The sequence below is a fragment of the Salvia hispanica genome, chromosome 1 (assembly GCF_023119035.1).
Source record: "Salvia hispanica cultivar TCC Black 2014 chromosome 1, UniMelb_Shisp_WGS_1.0, whole genome shotgun sequence".
In the NCBI taxonomy this organism is placed as follows: Eukaryota; Viridiplantae; Streptophyta; class Magnoliopsida; order Lamiales; family Lamiaceae; genus Salvia; species Salvia hispanica.
In genome coordinates, this window is record NC_062965.1 from 33,993,496 (window position 1) to 34,007,706 (window position 14,211).

The window sequence follows — 14,211 nt, forward strand, 5'->3', positions numbered from 1 at the left end:
GAAGATCCGTCGGGATCACAGTGATATTATTTTTAATGGAATCTCTTTTATTTTATAAGTATTTGGATATTTTTCAATTTTGACATCATAAAGAAATGACCCTAAAGTGAAAAAATCGCACTACCGTGCCAATTATTTCTGAAGAAAAAGTAGAAAATATATATAGTATTTATTAAGTTCTACTATCCAAATTAAGAAGTTGCATGGTTTCTTTTATGTAAATTTTGCTTTGATACAATGATTGGCCATAGGTCATGAGAGACTCAGAATAATAGTACTCCATAATTATATATCTGTAACAATTTAATAGGAGTATTTTACAGGTGTCCGATATCTATTAATTACTGCACATATGATTCCTCCAATGTTTTGGTAATAAATTTTAGATCCATAAAGTTTAAAAAATACACTTGAATTACCTTGTAAAAATCCGTTTTTTTTTCTATCTGGATTGATATTGGGATTGGGAATAAGTTTTTTTAAAGGATTGCATCGAGATAAATTAATTATTTAGGATATTATTTTAACAAACACGTTATATGCATTATGCGATAATAAAATTGTAATTAAGGGACTAAACGTAAAGAACCAAAAAGGTGATTTCTTTTTAAATACTTTTGTTCTATAGTCGGCACAATTTCATATTTCTAAATTGTAATATCTTGCGGTATAAGCATTATGTAATACCACGATTATCTTGCTTGTAATTGTGAAAATAAATTGAATTATTAAATCTAAATTCTAAATAAATGAATTACTATATGCACTCATTCTAGATCATTTTTTTAATATAGTAAATAAATTTAAACATCTTTCATGTGCTTTAGGTGATCGGAAAATTTTTTAAATCGATAGATTGATTTGTTTCCAAGTTACCAAACTATGTTGAAATTTGATTTAAATTAATTGGCATCCTTAGGTTTTATTAGAAAATAAAAACTTGAAACGGAAATATTTTTTGTTCGACACCAACTCGAATTATTAATCAATAGCCTTCGTGACCCGCTACAGCCTCCAGAAGTAGATGTAACTAAGAAAATGCTAATTACGATAATTCTTGTCCACAAATAGTGCACACCAATAATACTAGAAAATTATTACTACCTATCTATGAAATTAAATGAGTTATGATTATTCGAAAGGGCCAAAACCCCCTATCACTAGTCAATGCGGGTGATTGGTGATGCTATTTAGATGGGTAGCATTTCTTTTTCAACTTAAATAATTTAGTTGGGATAACAATTATTTAATGCATTCACATCAACTACATTCTCAGCGTATTAATATTAAATAAAAGGCTAGTAATATAATTTATTAAATTATTAATTATAGAACTGAAACTTCCCTGCGCAGTATTGCAATGAGAATTAAACAAAATTAGGCCAAAAATTATGGTAGACGGCTGCATAAATTAGTTAAATCTAATTAGATTAATTATGACTCACTTTTAGGCTTTGGTAAGTCACAACTAAGATTTAGTAATATATTATTAAAATTAGTTTATTATTCTATAGTTATTTTAACTAGATATTCCTAATTCATACACTATACTACTAATAAGTGATCCTAGAGTTTAATATACATTTATCTGGAGAAATGGAGAGAAGAAATTCTCACCATTTAAAGTCATCGTGATCTTTTCCCTCCTTATCCAAAAACAAAATTCCACCCTTTCTTGTTACTTCTTTTTAATTCAATGAGGGAAGCGAATTAACTCAGTGATAATGTTTCCCCTCAATAAAGTGACAAATGATGAATTTTTATGGAGTAAATAAAAAGGGGAAATAATTGACAGATTAAAGGGAGAAGATTTGATTTTACTTCTTTTTAATGACATATTTACAGCAAAAGAAAATGCACTCTAAATGTACTTATAAATAATACTAGTTCGACACTGAGTTTTATTTGTAACACTTAATTAATTTAATTACTAGTAATAAAAAAGTCAACTCCATGTGAACGAAAGAAGAAATGGGCAGTCCAAATAAATATCCAATGCAATACTATTGTATTATTCTATGTTTTCGATTTTCAATGCAAGTTGCGTCGATGCCATACCCTCAAATTCAATGTGATGATATCTCTATTTATTAGCCTTTAACTCAGAATTGCTAAATCATGACCTATTGCATATTCAACCGACTAATATACATGAATGAGTGCGTCAATACTTGAAAATTGAGATGTGATAATTTTTTTAAAACAATAAAAAAATAATATGCGTTGATAATTCTGTTTTCTTATTTAAATTATTCTTTAGATATTCACCATAAAGATTGGATTAATTTGTTTTATCATCTAATAAATAAGGTGTGGTCTTTTATACATGCAAATTGTCAACAATGCGATTGCAGTCTTTCTGATTGACTTTGATATCACGCAATAAAAGATGACTGAAGAAAGATTGAGGTTGAATGTTGCCCATTCTCCTCGATGTATTGTTCAAAGGGTGCAATAAAACAAGTAATAAATGTAAGAGACAAAAAAAAAAGATATGCAAGTATATAATTGGAAAAGGTTGTTTATTCTTTTAGCTTACTGTTTTTGACGAGCATTATTTAGTACTAATAGTCTAATACTATATCTTAGCAACTGGTTCCCAATAGTGAAAAAAATGATTGTTTTGGGTAAGAAAAGTAGTCTTGAAAATTGAAATAGTACTACTAAATAACGTTTCTTTATAAACTTTATTCTACTATTTTTTTAAAGATAAAGTGTTTACAAACGTTAGATTATACTTCGTGACTACAATATATAGATATTTTTAATTTTTTACAAGTACAGTAGAGATTTTTTACGGATTTTTCTGATATGCAATTTGTCGATGTTATGTGAATTGTTTGTTGGCTATTATACACGTTACTGTTTGCTCATCATACTCTGATTTTTTTTAGTTAAGTTTGGTGATATTTGAATAGAAAAATTCGGTTGGTAAAGTGAAACGGCTTAGTAACAGATTAAAGCCCATTTAGGTCGAAACAAAGAGTCAAAGACGCATCCAATTTTACTGTTCAATAATTTGAAATCTAATATCGGCATTTGGTGTTACCGCAATTTATTGGAACATAATATCTGAATCCTGCCATACATATAAGCTCTCTCAAAGGTAACGATATAATTGCAAACTCCAAACTATGATTTGAACCATTTAAAAATATCAACAAATGATAAAATAATAGTAATAGAAAATGTCAACACAGTGTCAACACCATATCAACACAACATCAACCGTTTACACTGTGTTGACATTTTTGTTGCTACTATTTTGTCATCCGTTGGACTTTGAAGTACATACAATATTTAGGGTTTGCATTTGATCACATTCCTATTGCGATACTATTAGTCATGGATTTAAAACATAATGTCACCCTTATAACATATAAGACTACCCCCATCGGTGACTATGGGATGGGGGTGGGGCATATAGGACAAAATAGGGAGTATTAAAAATAAACCAAAAATAAAATTGCCCAACCCAACCCCCATTTTCATGGCTTGTCAGCCGGCCCACCCAAAAATGAAGGCCAAATGACACTTGTTAACTTTTTATTGGTTTCATGTATTACTATTTTTACATTTTTTATTTACTATTAATTATTGATTATCACTATTTTATTTAATAATGTACATATCTTAGAATTGTAATCTATAAATATGAAATCTAAATACTTTTGAATGTTTTGAATATTGTGAATTTATGAAATTTTTATTACTTTAAGTGATTAATTTTAATTTATTTAATTACTATTATTTTTGTCTTTATATATCATTTCTTTGTATTTTGGTTTGTTTATTTCTATGATCATATTATATTTTTTAATGTGTGTAATTTATTATTATATTGTGCTTTAATTATTTGAATATCTAATATTTTTTGTTTTAAATTTGAATCATATACTTTTTTATTATAATTTGTAGACATTATTTAATATATTTAAATTAATTATAAATCAAAATATTAATATAAAATATATGAAAAAGAAAATATTGGGTTGGGTTGGGTTGGGTTGGGGTCACTGATGGAAGTAAAAAAATTGATGGGGGTTGAATTGAGTGAGGGTTGTGTATGTGGAGGATAGAGAAATGAATATTTTATTAAAAAGTTGATTGGGGTTGGGTTGGATGAGTGTCACGGATGGAGATAGTCTAAGCTCACTCAAAGGTTAGAAGTTTTTTTTTTTTTTTTTTTTGAACCACATATTATTGTAACATAAGTCATGGATTTAAAAATAATGTCGCCATTATAACGGGGTTTAACTAGTAATTTTGCATTTTTTTAAAATTTTTGATTGATCTCAAAAGTTATGATATTTTATGTAGATTGCACGCTTGCTAGGTTCAACTTTACAATAAGGTTTGATTTTCGAATTCGAAAAATAAATAATATATCCTATCAATAATCTGACTAATCATGCTATAATTGTGTAAATTATTATTTACATTTTCGATACAATCATCAATTAATATACGCGTATTGTAAAAAATTGTATAATTTATTTGAAAATAATAGTACTAGTTGGAGTACAAATTTCTACATCAATTCGAAGATTGATTGTAATATGTACATAAATATACAAACATCAATTGGCCTATTAGCTCAGTTGGTTAGAGCGTCGTGCTAATAACGCGAAGGTCGCAGGTTCGAAACCTGCATGGGCCAATTTTTCTTTCTGTTTTTATAGTTTTAAATCTGTTGTTTCCAATTCGCTTTGTTATATTTCTAGTTTACCACTAATTTTCATTGATTTTTAATCTGTTTTATAATTGGCTAAAGTATATTAATAATTTTATGGTTACTATTTAACTTAAATCCATTGCTGTGTTTTTCAGACCTCATTTAAAAAATGACCTTCTACATTTATTATATATATGGTTAATTTGTTGATAAAATTTTCATACGATACTATAACTATTACAATCGAAAGGAAAATAATAACAATAAATAGAATGTAAATTACAACGAAAATAATAAAATAAATTAACAACAAGTCGAGTCGAGGAAAGCCTTCTTTCCGCAAGACAAATTACACCCGGCTAGTGCTCACGGATTGACGTATTATCCTCAAATATAAAACGACTTCCTCCTAGTGTGTAGAAGCACCTCAAACCCGTTAGGCACCAGCAAACTTGATAGAGTTCTGAGAATCAAGCTAGACAATGCTCTCCTAAAATGCACACTATGATGTACAGAGCTAGAGAGAGTAGGGTTTGTTTTGGTGTTGGACGGGACTACTGCGGGCCAGGGACGAGACTAAAGAAAGCACTTGAAATTTGAAAAGCTTTACAATTAAAATATCTCTTAATATATTTGGGGGTCAGGGAAGGGACTACTGTGGGCTAGATTGCCGCTTCAGCAGGGGGCTTGGCAGGCGCCGGTCCCAGTAACCTCAATGTGGCCACCCCGCATATGTCTCTTTTACATTGTTTAAGATGGGACTTAGGGAAGAGGGAAAGGAGAATGAGATGATAGGGAAAAATTGAGATTAGAAAGTAATTCTCATTAAATTTACACATAGTGTGTCTACTTTTATTTAGAAAATAATTACTAGTACTATAATTCTTTGTGATGTTTCAATAGATTTGGAAATATATAGAAATGTAACTGAATTTGCACTATTTTTATTTGTGGAATAATACCTAATGCTGATTTTCTTGCATTTATAGTTTAATACTTGTTTTTTTGTCTAACAAATTGTTTTGCATATCTTCACAATATCACAATTGATAAAATAAGAGAGATAGAAAGAAGAAAGTGGTAGAAATATTGTTGTGGAGAATGGGTACTACCTTAATAGAAAGAAAAAATGTCTCATAAATAGAAAGTTATTAATTTTAAAGGACAAACCAAAATTAAAATAGATTTTATTTTCAAAGTGCCAAGGTAGTAGATTAAACTTGAAACACAATAATTAGTAAAGCATACCTTTAACATTGAGTATAGCCCAACAAAAGCTAAACGCAACCTCAAAAGGAGTTTTTGTGAGTTATTCAAGAATTAAGAGGATTGAGAGATGAAGTGCGAGTGCTGCCTCCCTTTGATTTTGTGCATCTCTATTTTCTTCCCCACTCATCCTCCCGTCTGCCTATCCTGATTTCACCACTATTTTTTTTATGTTATCCAATAAAACAAAGTAGCAAAATAACATAAACTAAAGAACATAATATGAAAATCTTTGTCATATTAAAATGCCAAAGCAACTACAATGTGAAACAAACTTTAAAAAAAAATACAAATAAGCTTCAACGGTTATGTGACCAAATTTCTTCAATCATATCGCGTTGGAGTTGAGTATTGTTTGTTCCTTGCGCATTTTAGTCTGTGTACGAAGAATGTGAATATTGAAGTCGGCCGGTAAACCTCGATTTTTTAGGTTCGTGGGCTACACTGGAGCTAGGTTCAACTCCCTCCTCGCCCCAATTGATGACTCATTCATCTTCATCAGCAATTATCATGCTATGCATGATGATGCATGTATACATGACATCATCGATACAAAATTTGTTGAAGAAACGTGCATCATTGTTGTATCATGTGTTCGTAATACCGCATACCGTAGTCCAACATGTCCCGCACAAGCTCCTCATCGTCGTCGCTGGGATTCATTTCAAGTAGATAGAAAGATAAAAAGAAAGATAGAAGTGATTGGAATGAAGGGGTGAAATGTAGGAATAAATTTTTAAAATATGAAAAATTGTCGGGATCGGCTGTTTTATCGGCCATAGGATCGTGCAATATAGCCGATTGGCACGCCCTCTTGATGGTTTGTGGAGGACGGCGTGGCAATCGGTGGGTTGCTCGCTATAGGGCCGATAAAACCAGCGAGTCGATAAAACCACCGATCACGTAGAGCAGTTTTCTCGGCCCCATTACAAATGACCTAACATGATTTATACAATCTCCAAAAAAACTACAATTCTCCTACAATTTTTTCATATACGTATATTATTTTATATACATTTTTTTGTTATTTTACAATTTTTACTCAATTGTAGTACGTTTTGTGTTATATAAGAATAGGACTTTTTAAAACACGCGTAAATCAAGAATGCTTTCGCAAATCGTAGATGTGTTTTTGCCAAAAATACAGAAGAGACCTATCTTATGACTATTCTCATTTTCTCCGGTGTTAGTTTGTGCAATTATATGCAGTTTGACCTAAACTCGTTTAGTTTGACCTCAAAAAGGAAAGGGAGAATATATAAAAAATGTTCACAATCTCACTCTGCCGCGTTCGTGGCGGCGGTGTGATACATATTTTCACCGGAGAGAAACCGGCAACAGATTTCAATTCTCAGTGAGGCGGAAGAGTGTCGTCGATATTTTCGATCGATGGCAACACCTCACGACCAAAAAGCAGCCGTCGGTTCTGGCGACGACTCTACTCAGCACCCAATCTCCAATATTCTCTTCATAATCGGTATCTCCTCTTTCCCCTTTTTCCTTATTTGCCAATAATTTTGGACGAATTTCGTTCTGATTTTGGATCTCTCTCTCTCTCGGCGTCCGTATGAAAGCTATGCAAACCGAAGCGTCGCCGCTAGTAAACAAGTTTAAGCTTGCTGAGGAGCCTAACTCAGTGTATGCTTCTCTTTCTTCTGATTTTGCGATGCTGATTTATGGGCTGCACAATTTACCATATTATATACTACTCCATGAGCTATAATTTTCGGAAATAGAGTAGTTTACTGATTGTTGTTATAGCCAGAGTCATTATGTTATGTTATGTTTGGTTCTGGGTGATGTTATTGTCGATTTAAACCGGTTGCTTTACTTGCTTTGCTTATTCTCTTTACATCTCATATTTACCTTTGGTGTGAAATCATGAATTTTTTATTTTTAGTATTGATAGACTTCTTTGATGCTAGTGAGGACAGTGTCATTTACCTTTTTACTATTTCACCATAAATTTGTGAATTTACCTTCTTTCTATGATGCAGGTTTCCGAAGGGGGTTCCGTGGGTGAGGTACAGCGGCAAATACAAAGATTTGAACATCAATATTGTTTGTCCAGGAAAAGACACAACATTGGGTATGCTGACATTTCAACCCTCTTCTCACCAGTGCATTTCTTGACTGTTGCTCCTTTGCACTGGACTGAGCCTCCTCACCACCATGATATTAGCCATATGAATTTTCATATCTAATTGACACGTTTCTTGATAATGTTTGCCTCTCTAAAGGGCGTTGAATGTTTGAATTTTATGTTTTCGCTTGGATGCTATGAAGCAAACATGCATATAAGCATCAAAGATAGATCATTTTTTTTTGTAGTTTCATCAAGGATCTCATCTGATATCTAATCTTAACTTTCAGCTACTAATTATGCTGATTTATCTTTCTCAGGTGTTGATTGTGTGGGTACAGTCTCAGCATCTCTTTTGGCTTATGCTTCTATTCAAGCTTTAAAGCCAGACCTTATCATAAATGCAGGAACTGCTGGAGGATTCAAGGTATTCCAAATTATGGCAGAAATATATATGCATTCTGTTTTTTTCTTTCTCTAAATTCCTAATATTTGAATTCTATAATTTTTAGGCGAAAGGTGCTTCAATAGGTGATGTATTTCTTGCATCAGATGTTGCCTTCCATGATAGGAGAATTCCTATCCCTGTAAGTCTCTTGCTTTCGTTCTTTTCTTCAAATTGTCACATGTTTATGTAAACAGTGTATATTGTTAGATCTTTGCATGTTGACTCTGACAACTAATAAATACTCACTTTATGTTGCTTAAGACATGCTTTTATACTCTCTATACATATGTGGGTTTGATGCTAATTCCAGTCTGTTTTATGTTCACAATTTCATGAACTTCATGTGCTTCTAGTGACATCAATTATAATTTTAGGGTAATGGCATTAGAACATTATAATAGTACCATTTGAACCACTTGAATAAATATTCGACAACATCTTACTATGCTTCGAAATTAAAAAACGTAAATAAATATTCTACATCTTACTATGCTTCGAACAAAAATATGTTTTTTAGTCTTCCAGGATTAACTCTCAAAGCAAAACACTTGTGCTACGATTTTAGTGCATCGGAATGGCACCTATCTATCCAGAATGTCATGGTGTTCACTACTTGGTGTGCATTGCATGGCGTTTTTGTAATACCCATATTGTTCACTAATTGGGCTGCATTGCAGTTTAAACTTTGAATCAGGATAATTTAACAGAGTTTTTTACTATTTCTTAATACTTTACTAATTTGGCAACGCAGCACTTAATTGAGTCTGCTTATAAAACTACGGAGTATCTACTTGCATCATATATCTTTATGTAATTTATTCTGATATACAGGTATTTGACCTTTATGGTGTTGGCTGTCGTAAAACCTTCTCCACACCTAATCTTGCTAAGGAGCTGAACTTAAAGGTACTGCTCTTTCAAGATCTTATATACGAGATGACAAAGAGTGACCGATGTTTTGCTTCCAGTCAATTCAAACACAGAAACCTGCTAGTTTCTTGGAGATTATACCAGTACATGTTTTAGTAGTTTCTCCAACTACAGCTAATTATGTCTTTATTTATTATTTATTCTGTATGAAGATGACTTATATGATAAGTAAATGCTGGAAATCCTCTCTTCATGTTTGAACAGTTTGTGTTTTCTTCTTGCTATGCTATGGGTAAATCTTGCCATGAACTATGGTTATACCATTATATAGATCTTTGTGCATATTAGTGGAAAGTTAATACTACTATATAGTATGTATCAAGTTGTCTTATTGATAAAACTATTGCACAAATTCCTCAAGCCATATAATTACTAAGGTCATTTTGGCTTTATATCATGCAAGTAGGCGGTATTCATTTATAGTACTGATAGCTTTGAGTTTAATTCTTTACTTATCTTTGGGGATGATATAGGTTGGAAAATTATCTACTGGTGATTCTTTAGATATGTGCGCAGAAGATGAAGCAGCAATTCTTGCAAACGATGCAACTATCAAAGACATGGAGGTAGTTTTCTATTCCCAATCTTGCTGTTTTGTTCAACTCAGATTCTAATATTTTCCTAAAGAACTCAATATTGTAAACTTTGGCACTAAACTATATATGTAACATATTTTGCTGCCAAAGACTCCAGATGATATAATGTTGACTAGATTACTTCGCCTCATCTAACTGTACCAGGGAGCCGCGATTGCTTATGTGGGACATCTCTTGGACGTGCCCGTATTGTTTTTGAAAGCTGTGACGGATATTGTTGATGGTGACAAACCAACCAGTGAGGAATTTCTACAAAATTTGAACGCAGTGACCATTGCACTGGATCTGGCAGCAACCAAAGTGGTTGATTTTATCAATGGAAAGAGTTGCTCAGAACTATGATCCCTCTCAGTTTGGGACCATATCATTCCTGTATAAACCACTAATACACGACTTATGTTATTGTACCCATTGTTTTCAGACATTTGATGATTGTCTGTGAAGAGCTGTGAGATTTCTATTTATGGCAAATACGCTTGTGTTTTCTTCCTGATATTCATTATTTGATTGCTACTAGAAAATCAGTTTTTGGAGCTTCAATTTAACCAGCTTTTGAAACCTAAAATCCTCAGTTTAATGCTTTCAAATATCAACAATTAATGTGATAAATAGACCGAATGTCAAAATCTGCAGAGAACGAGTTGAAATAGAGGCATTCTGAACATCAACAGAAGGTTGAAATTGTGATACTGGTATTCATAATTAAAATCAAATTGGCACTGTTGCAGTAAACCAAATATGATTGTGGCAACATCAGACTAATTTAAACATCCAGCTTTATAGTTACTGCCAAGTTTCCGACCAACCAGAAATGCTGACCAAAAACAGAGCCATCTATAGACCAAAAAAGAAAGAAAACAGTGAAAATTATCTTAAATAGCCCCGTACATTTACACCACTCCAGAAGGAAGGCGCAACACAAGCTGTCCCCCGAAAACACTGCAGGTACAAAACGCCAAGATTAGTTTAACAATTCAGTGAACTATTTATGCTTGGTAAATGAATTTGTGTTGACCTTTTCACATAGTAATAGCAAAAGTCGGCCAGGATGAAGGTCTGAACAATTTCGGATATTAGAACCATTGAAGGCCAGAGTCCGTAACCCAATGCGACAAGAAGATGGCCACGAGTGTCCAAAACCTAACCCAACACAAGCAAAAAGATTATCTTGATGCAAACTTTTTGTCATTTTGGAACTGGCTGCTTATCTTTTGAGCCCAGGTAAGAGAATAATTACTAAGTATCAAACCTGGAGAACCCAGTGGGCACAGCTCAAGAACCTAGCAACTCCCAATGCAAATACATAATGAGCAGTAAAAGGTTCGACAATCTGCACCAAGACATTGACAATATCATCATAAGGTGCAAATATCCTTGTATGATTACACATGCATTGGAACTTCTTAGTTTCAGTACAAGTTACCTTTGTATTCTGCATGACACGTAGCTGAGGTAGGACAGAAACAGCTTCCAAGTAAACACAGAATGCCCAGGCAATCCTGTTGACTACATGATGTGTTGTAGATGGGTGAATTACTAAGGCTATAACCGCACAAGGGACAACCTACAGACAGAATTTGTTAGATTTGAATGCAAATGCTAGGAGGAAACTCCAGAAGCATAAGAAACTGATTGGAGTAGAAATAGATAACTTCTTTTATTTGATAAGCAAATAGATAAATCCTTATGGAATTTAATGAATTTTGCATCTTAAGACCAGTTAGACCATTCCTACACTATAACTTGGTAAACATGTAAAAAGGCTAAACAGATGTACGATGCTTTAAGCTACTAAAAGGCTTCTTTTTATCAAAAATCAAACATCAGTACGGTAGCAACAAAGTAGTAAACTTCCTCAGAAACATAAAAGTTAAGAAGGAAAAGTTAAAGGACACTCCATGAGGGAGGAACTCTCAAATATACAAATTACAAACCTGAGGCCCTAAACAGATTGATAATGACAGATACACTTAATATAGATAAAAAAGCACATGATGAACCTAGAACCACCTTTAGAGCAACTGGAAGCTGAGTCCCATGAAAAGAGCCAAATCGAGAATAAACCACCTAACTACATATTACCACGACCAAAGAAAAGAAACAAAACAAAACAAAACAAAAAAGAAGAGCAGCACACAACTCATAAGGACCTACACTAACAGACAACTTTGGGATGCAACAAATATACATGTTCCACGAAATCTGAAAGAAAATTTTAAACAATGATATCATTTGTTTGGAGTTCATTCAGTGACAATGTGGAATACTCTTCCTCATCATAAATCCAGAACAAAATCCCCTAGGAAAAGAAAACAGCCATTTCTCAAGTACTCACCACATAGTACAGTGCAATGTTGTCTTTATCCTCCATATAACTCGATCTCAAGTTAAATCGAATCATATAAACAACCCACAAGGTCGTAGCCAGCGTAGCCAAGTCAAGCACAGTGTGTATGTCGTACTCCATGACAAAACTGCAATACAATCTAACAGCCAGGAAGATAGCTGTTAGCTCCTGAGACTTCAGCGAAAGCCCTGCATAGATATAGCAACAAAATCAATACCTAACATTTAAACAGGAGAAGTAAGGCAGTAAAAAATGGGGGATCTGCTTGACTCACTAGATATCTAGATGACACTAATTGATAAAAACAAACTATAAATTTGTGACTCCAATCATTTTAACGAACATACATACAACTTCCTTTCATCCCCAGTTCATAAAACCATATAAAAATTGATTATTTCAACCCTGAAGAGAAAAAAAATTGAAAGGCAAATCAATCCCTAACAGCAATACTACATTTCATAAGAAAAACCATAAAGTTGAACAGAATAAATATATTGACCCTTCCTTATATGCTACCAATATTCGACAACCAAGAGATCTCCTCTCCCCCCCAAAAAATCCTAGCTTCTCCATCCCCCAGCTAACAACTAAACGCATAAGAGCAACTCCAAGGGAGAGGGTAAATGGAGAGGTAAAGAGAAATAACTACCATTTTTACCTCTTCTTCATAAAATTTCATGCTCCAAGGGAAAGGGTATTTGAGGAGGTATTATACCTTCTTTTATTTTGAGGAGGTATCTTTACCTCTTCTTGATAGAAAAGGTATAAAGTTAGTTATTTTATTTGCTTTTTGAATTTACCTTCTTTCCTTGGAGTCCATTACTTTTTAAGAAGGTATAATAACCTTTTTGAGGAGGTAAATGAGAAATATACCTTCTCAATATACCTTTCCCCCTTGGAGATGCTCTAACAGCAAAATCAAATTCAATGGCTCACTAAGTAGGCAATTAACATTTATTCAGGAAATAGAAAATTTTGATTAAAAAAAATCGTTCTTATAGCACCAGAAATAGAAATATCAATGGAAAACCTAATTTTTTCTCTCTCCCCAGCTCCAAACATGTTTACCCCCAAATTCAAAGTTCCAAAAGATCCAACTCTATCACAACCAATTGCAAACAACACACAATTAGAAAAATTAATTAAAAAAAGGTACCAGCACAGGTCTTCTCCTTCATCAACTTGTAAATCAGAACAGCAATTCCGATCGAATGAACAGCCTCTGCCGCCACAAATAAATTATCATGATCATGGACAATTGCACGGAGGAGAACAAGCGCCGCCATGCCGCTAATCACGGCAAGAAACGCCTTAACCTTGGGCGGCTGCCGTCGCAGCCATGTCGCCGCCGCTTGGATCGGTCTCCTCGGTGCCTTCATATTTTACAGATAATCTACAAATTCAAAAATCTATGTATTTATAGTTTTATTCAGATGTATAATTCAGAAAAGAAAAGTGAGGGAAAATTTTTTTGCAGAGAAAATTTTCCCAAAGAAAAAGAGAGAAAGAGAAAGCAGAATCGGAAAGGAAGAAATTGTTCGCAGAAAACGAGTGTTTGATTAGATGCCTATATTTTAGGAGTCAAACACGTCACACCATCCTTTCTCAATGTCTTAATTTATTTAATCCTATTTCGATTTTAACTAGCATGTTTTATTTATTTTTAGATTTTTAGATTACTGGTGTCTGTATCTTAACATATTTTCTATTCGCACCATAATTTATTTGAGCAAAAAATCATAAAATTTTAGTACTACTATTTAAATTTTGGTTCGTAAATTTTAATAAACAAATAAAAAAACTAAGAAATTTAGGTGTATTTATAGTTATTTCACGGTGGAAAAATAGATTCGGCTGTATATA

The 14,211-nt window shown here is 33.0% G+C and overlaps 2 protein-coding genes and 1 non-coding gene across 4 annotated transcripts; 2 read left to right on the plus strand and 1 right to left on the minus strand.

The window, feature by feature from the left end:
• Positions 1–4,586: 4,586 nt before the first annotated feature.
• On the plus strand, positions 4,587–4,660 carry TRNAI-AAU. The gene has a single exon. It is a non-coding gene; the product is annotated as a tRNA-Ile (tRNA).
• Positions 4,661–7,213: 2,553 nt separating this feature from the next.
• LOC125222684 (5'-methylthioadenosine/S-adenosylhomocysteine nucleosidase-like) lies at positions 7,214–10,483 on the plus strand. Its single transcript, XM_048125439.1, has 8 exons — positions 7,214–7,418; positions 7,516–7,579; positions 7,939–8,030; positions 8,345–8,451; positions 8,537–8,611; positions 9,304–9,378; positions 9,876–9,968; positions 10,143–10,483. The coding sequence occupies exons 1-8, from the start codon at positions 7,331–7,333 to the stop codon at positions 10,338–10,340; spliced, it is 792 nt and encodes a 263-aa protein (XP_047981396.1). The 5' UTR covers positions 7,214–7,330; the 3' UTR covers positions 10,341–10,483.
• A 185-nt stretch (positions 10,484–10,668) lies between these two features.
• LOC125222674 (ER lumen protein-retaining receptor erd-2.2-like) lies at positions 10,669–13,873 on the minus strand. Of its 2 annotated transcripts, XM_048125426.1 has the most exons (7): positions 13,665–13,836; positions 13,505–13,570; positions 12,334–12,533; positions 11,422–11,562; positions 11,248–11,328; positions 11,014–11,138; positions 10,669–10,937 (listed from the first exon to the last, which is right to left on the minus strand). In XM_048125426.1, exons 1-7 carry the CDS (start codon positions 13,687–13,689, stop codon positions 10,889–10,891), a joined length of 687 nt encoding a protein of 228 aa, XP_047981383.1. In that variant the 5' UTR covers positions 13,690–13,836; the 3' UTR covers positions 10,669–10,888. The 2 variants fall into 2 exon arrangements, with proteins under 2 accessions (XP_047981383.1, XP_047981375.1); XM_048125418.1 differs by having other exon boundaries at positions 13,505–13,873.
• Positions 13,874–14,211: the final 338 nt, after the last annotated feature.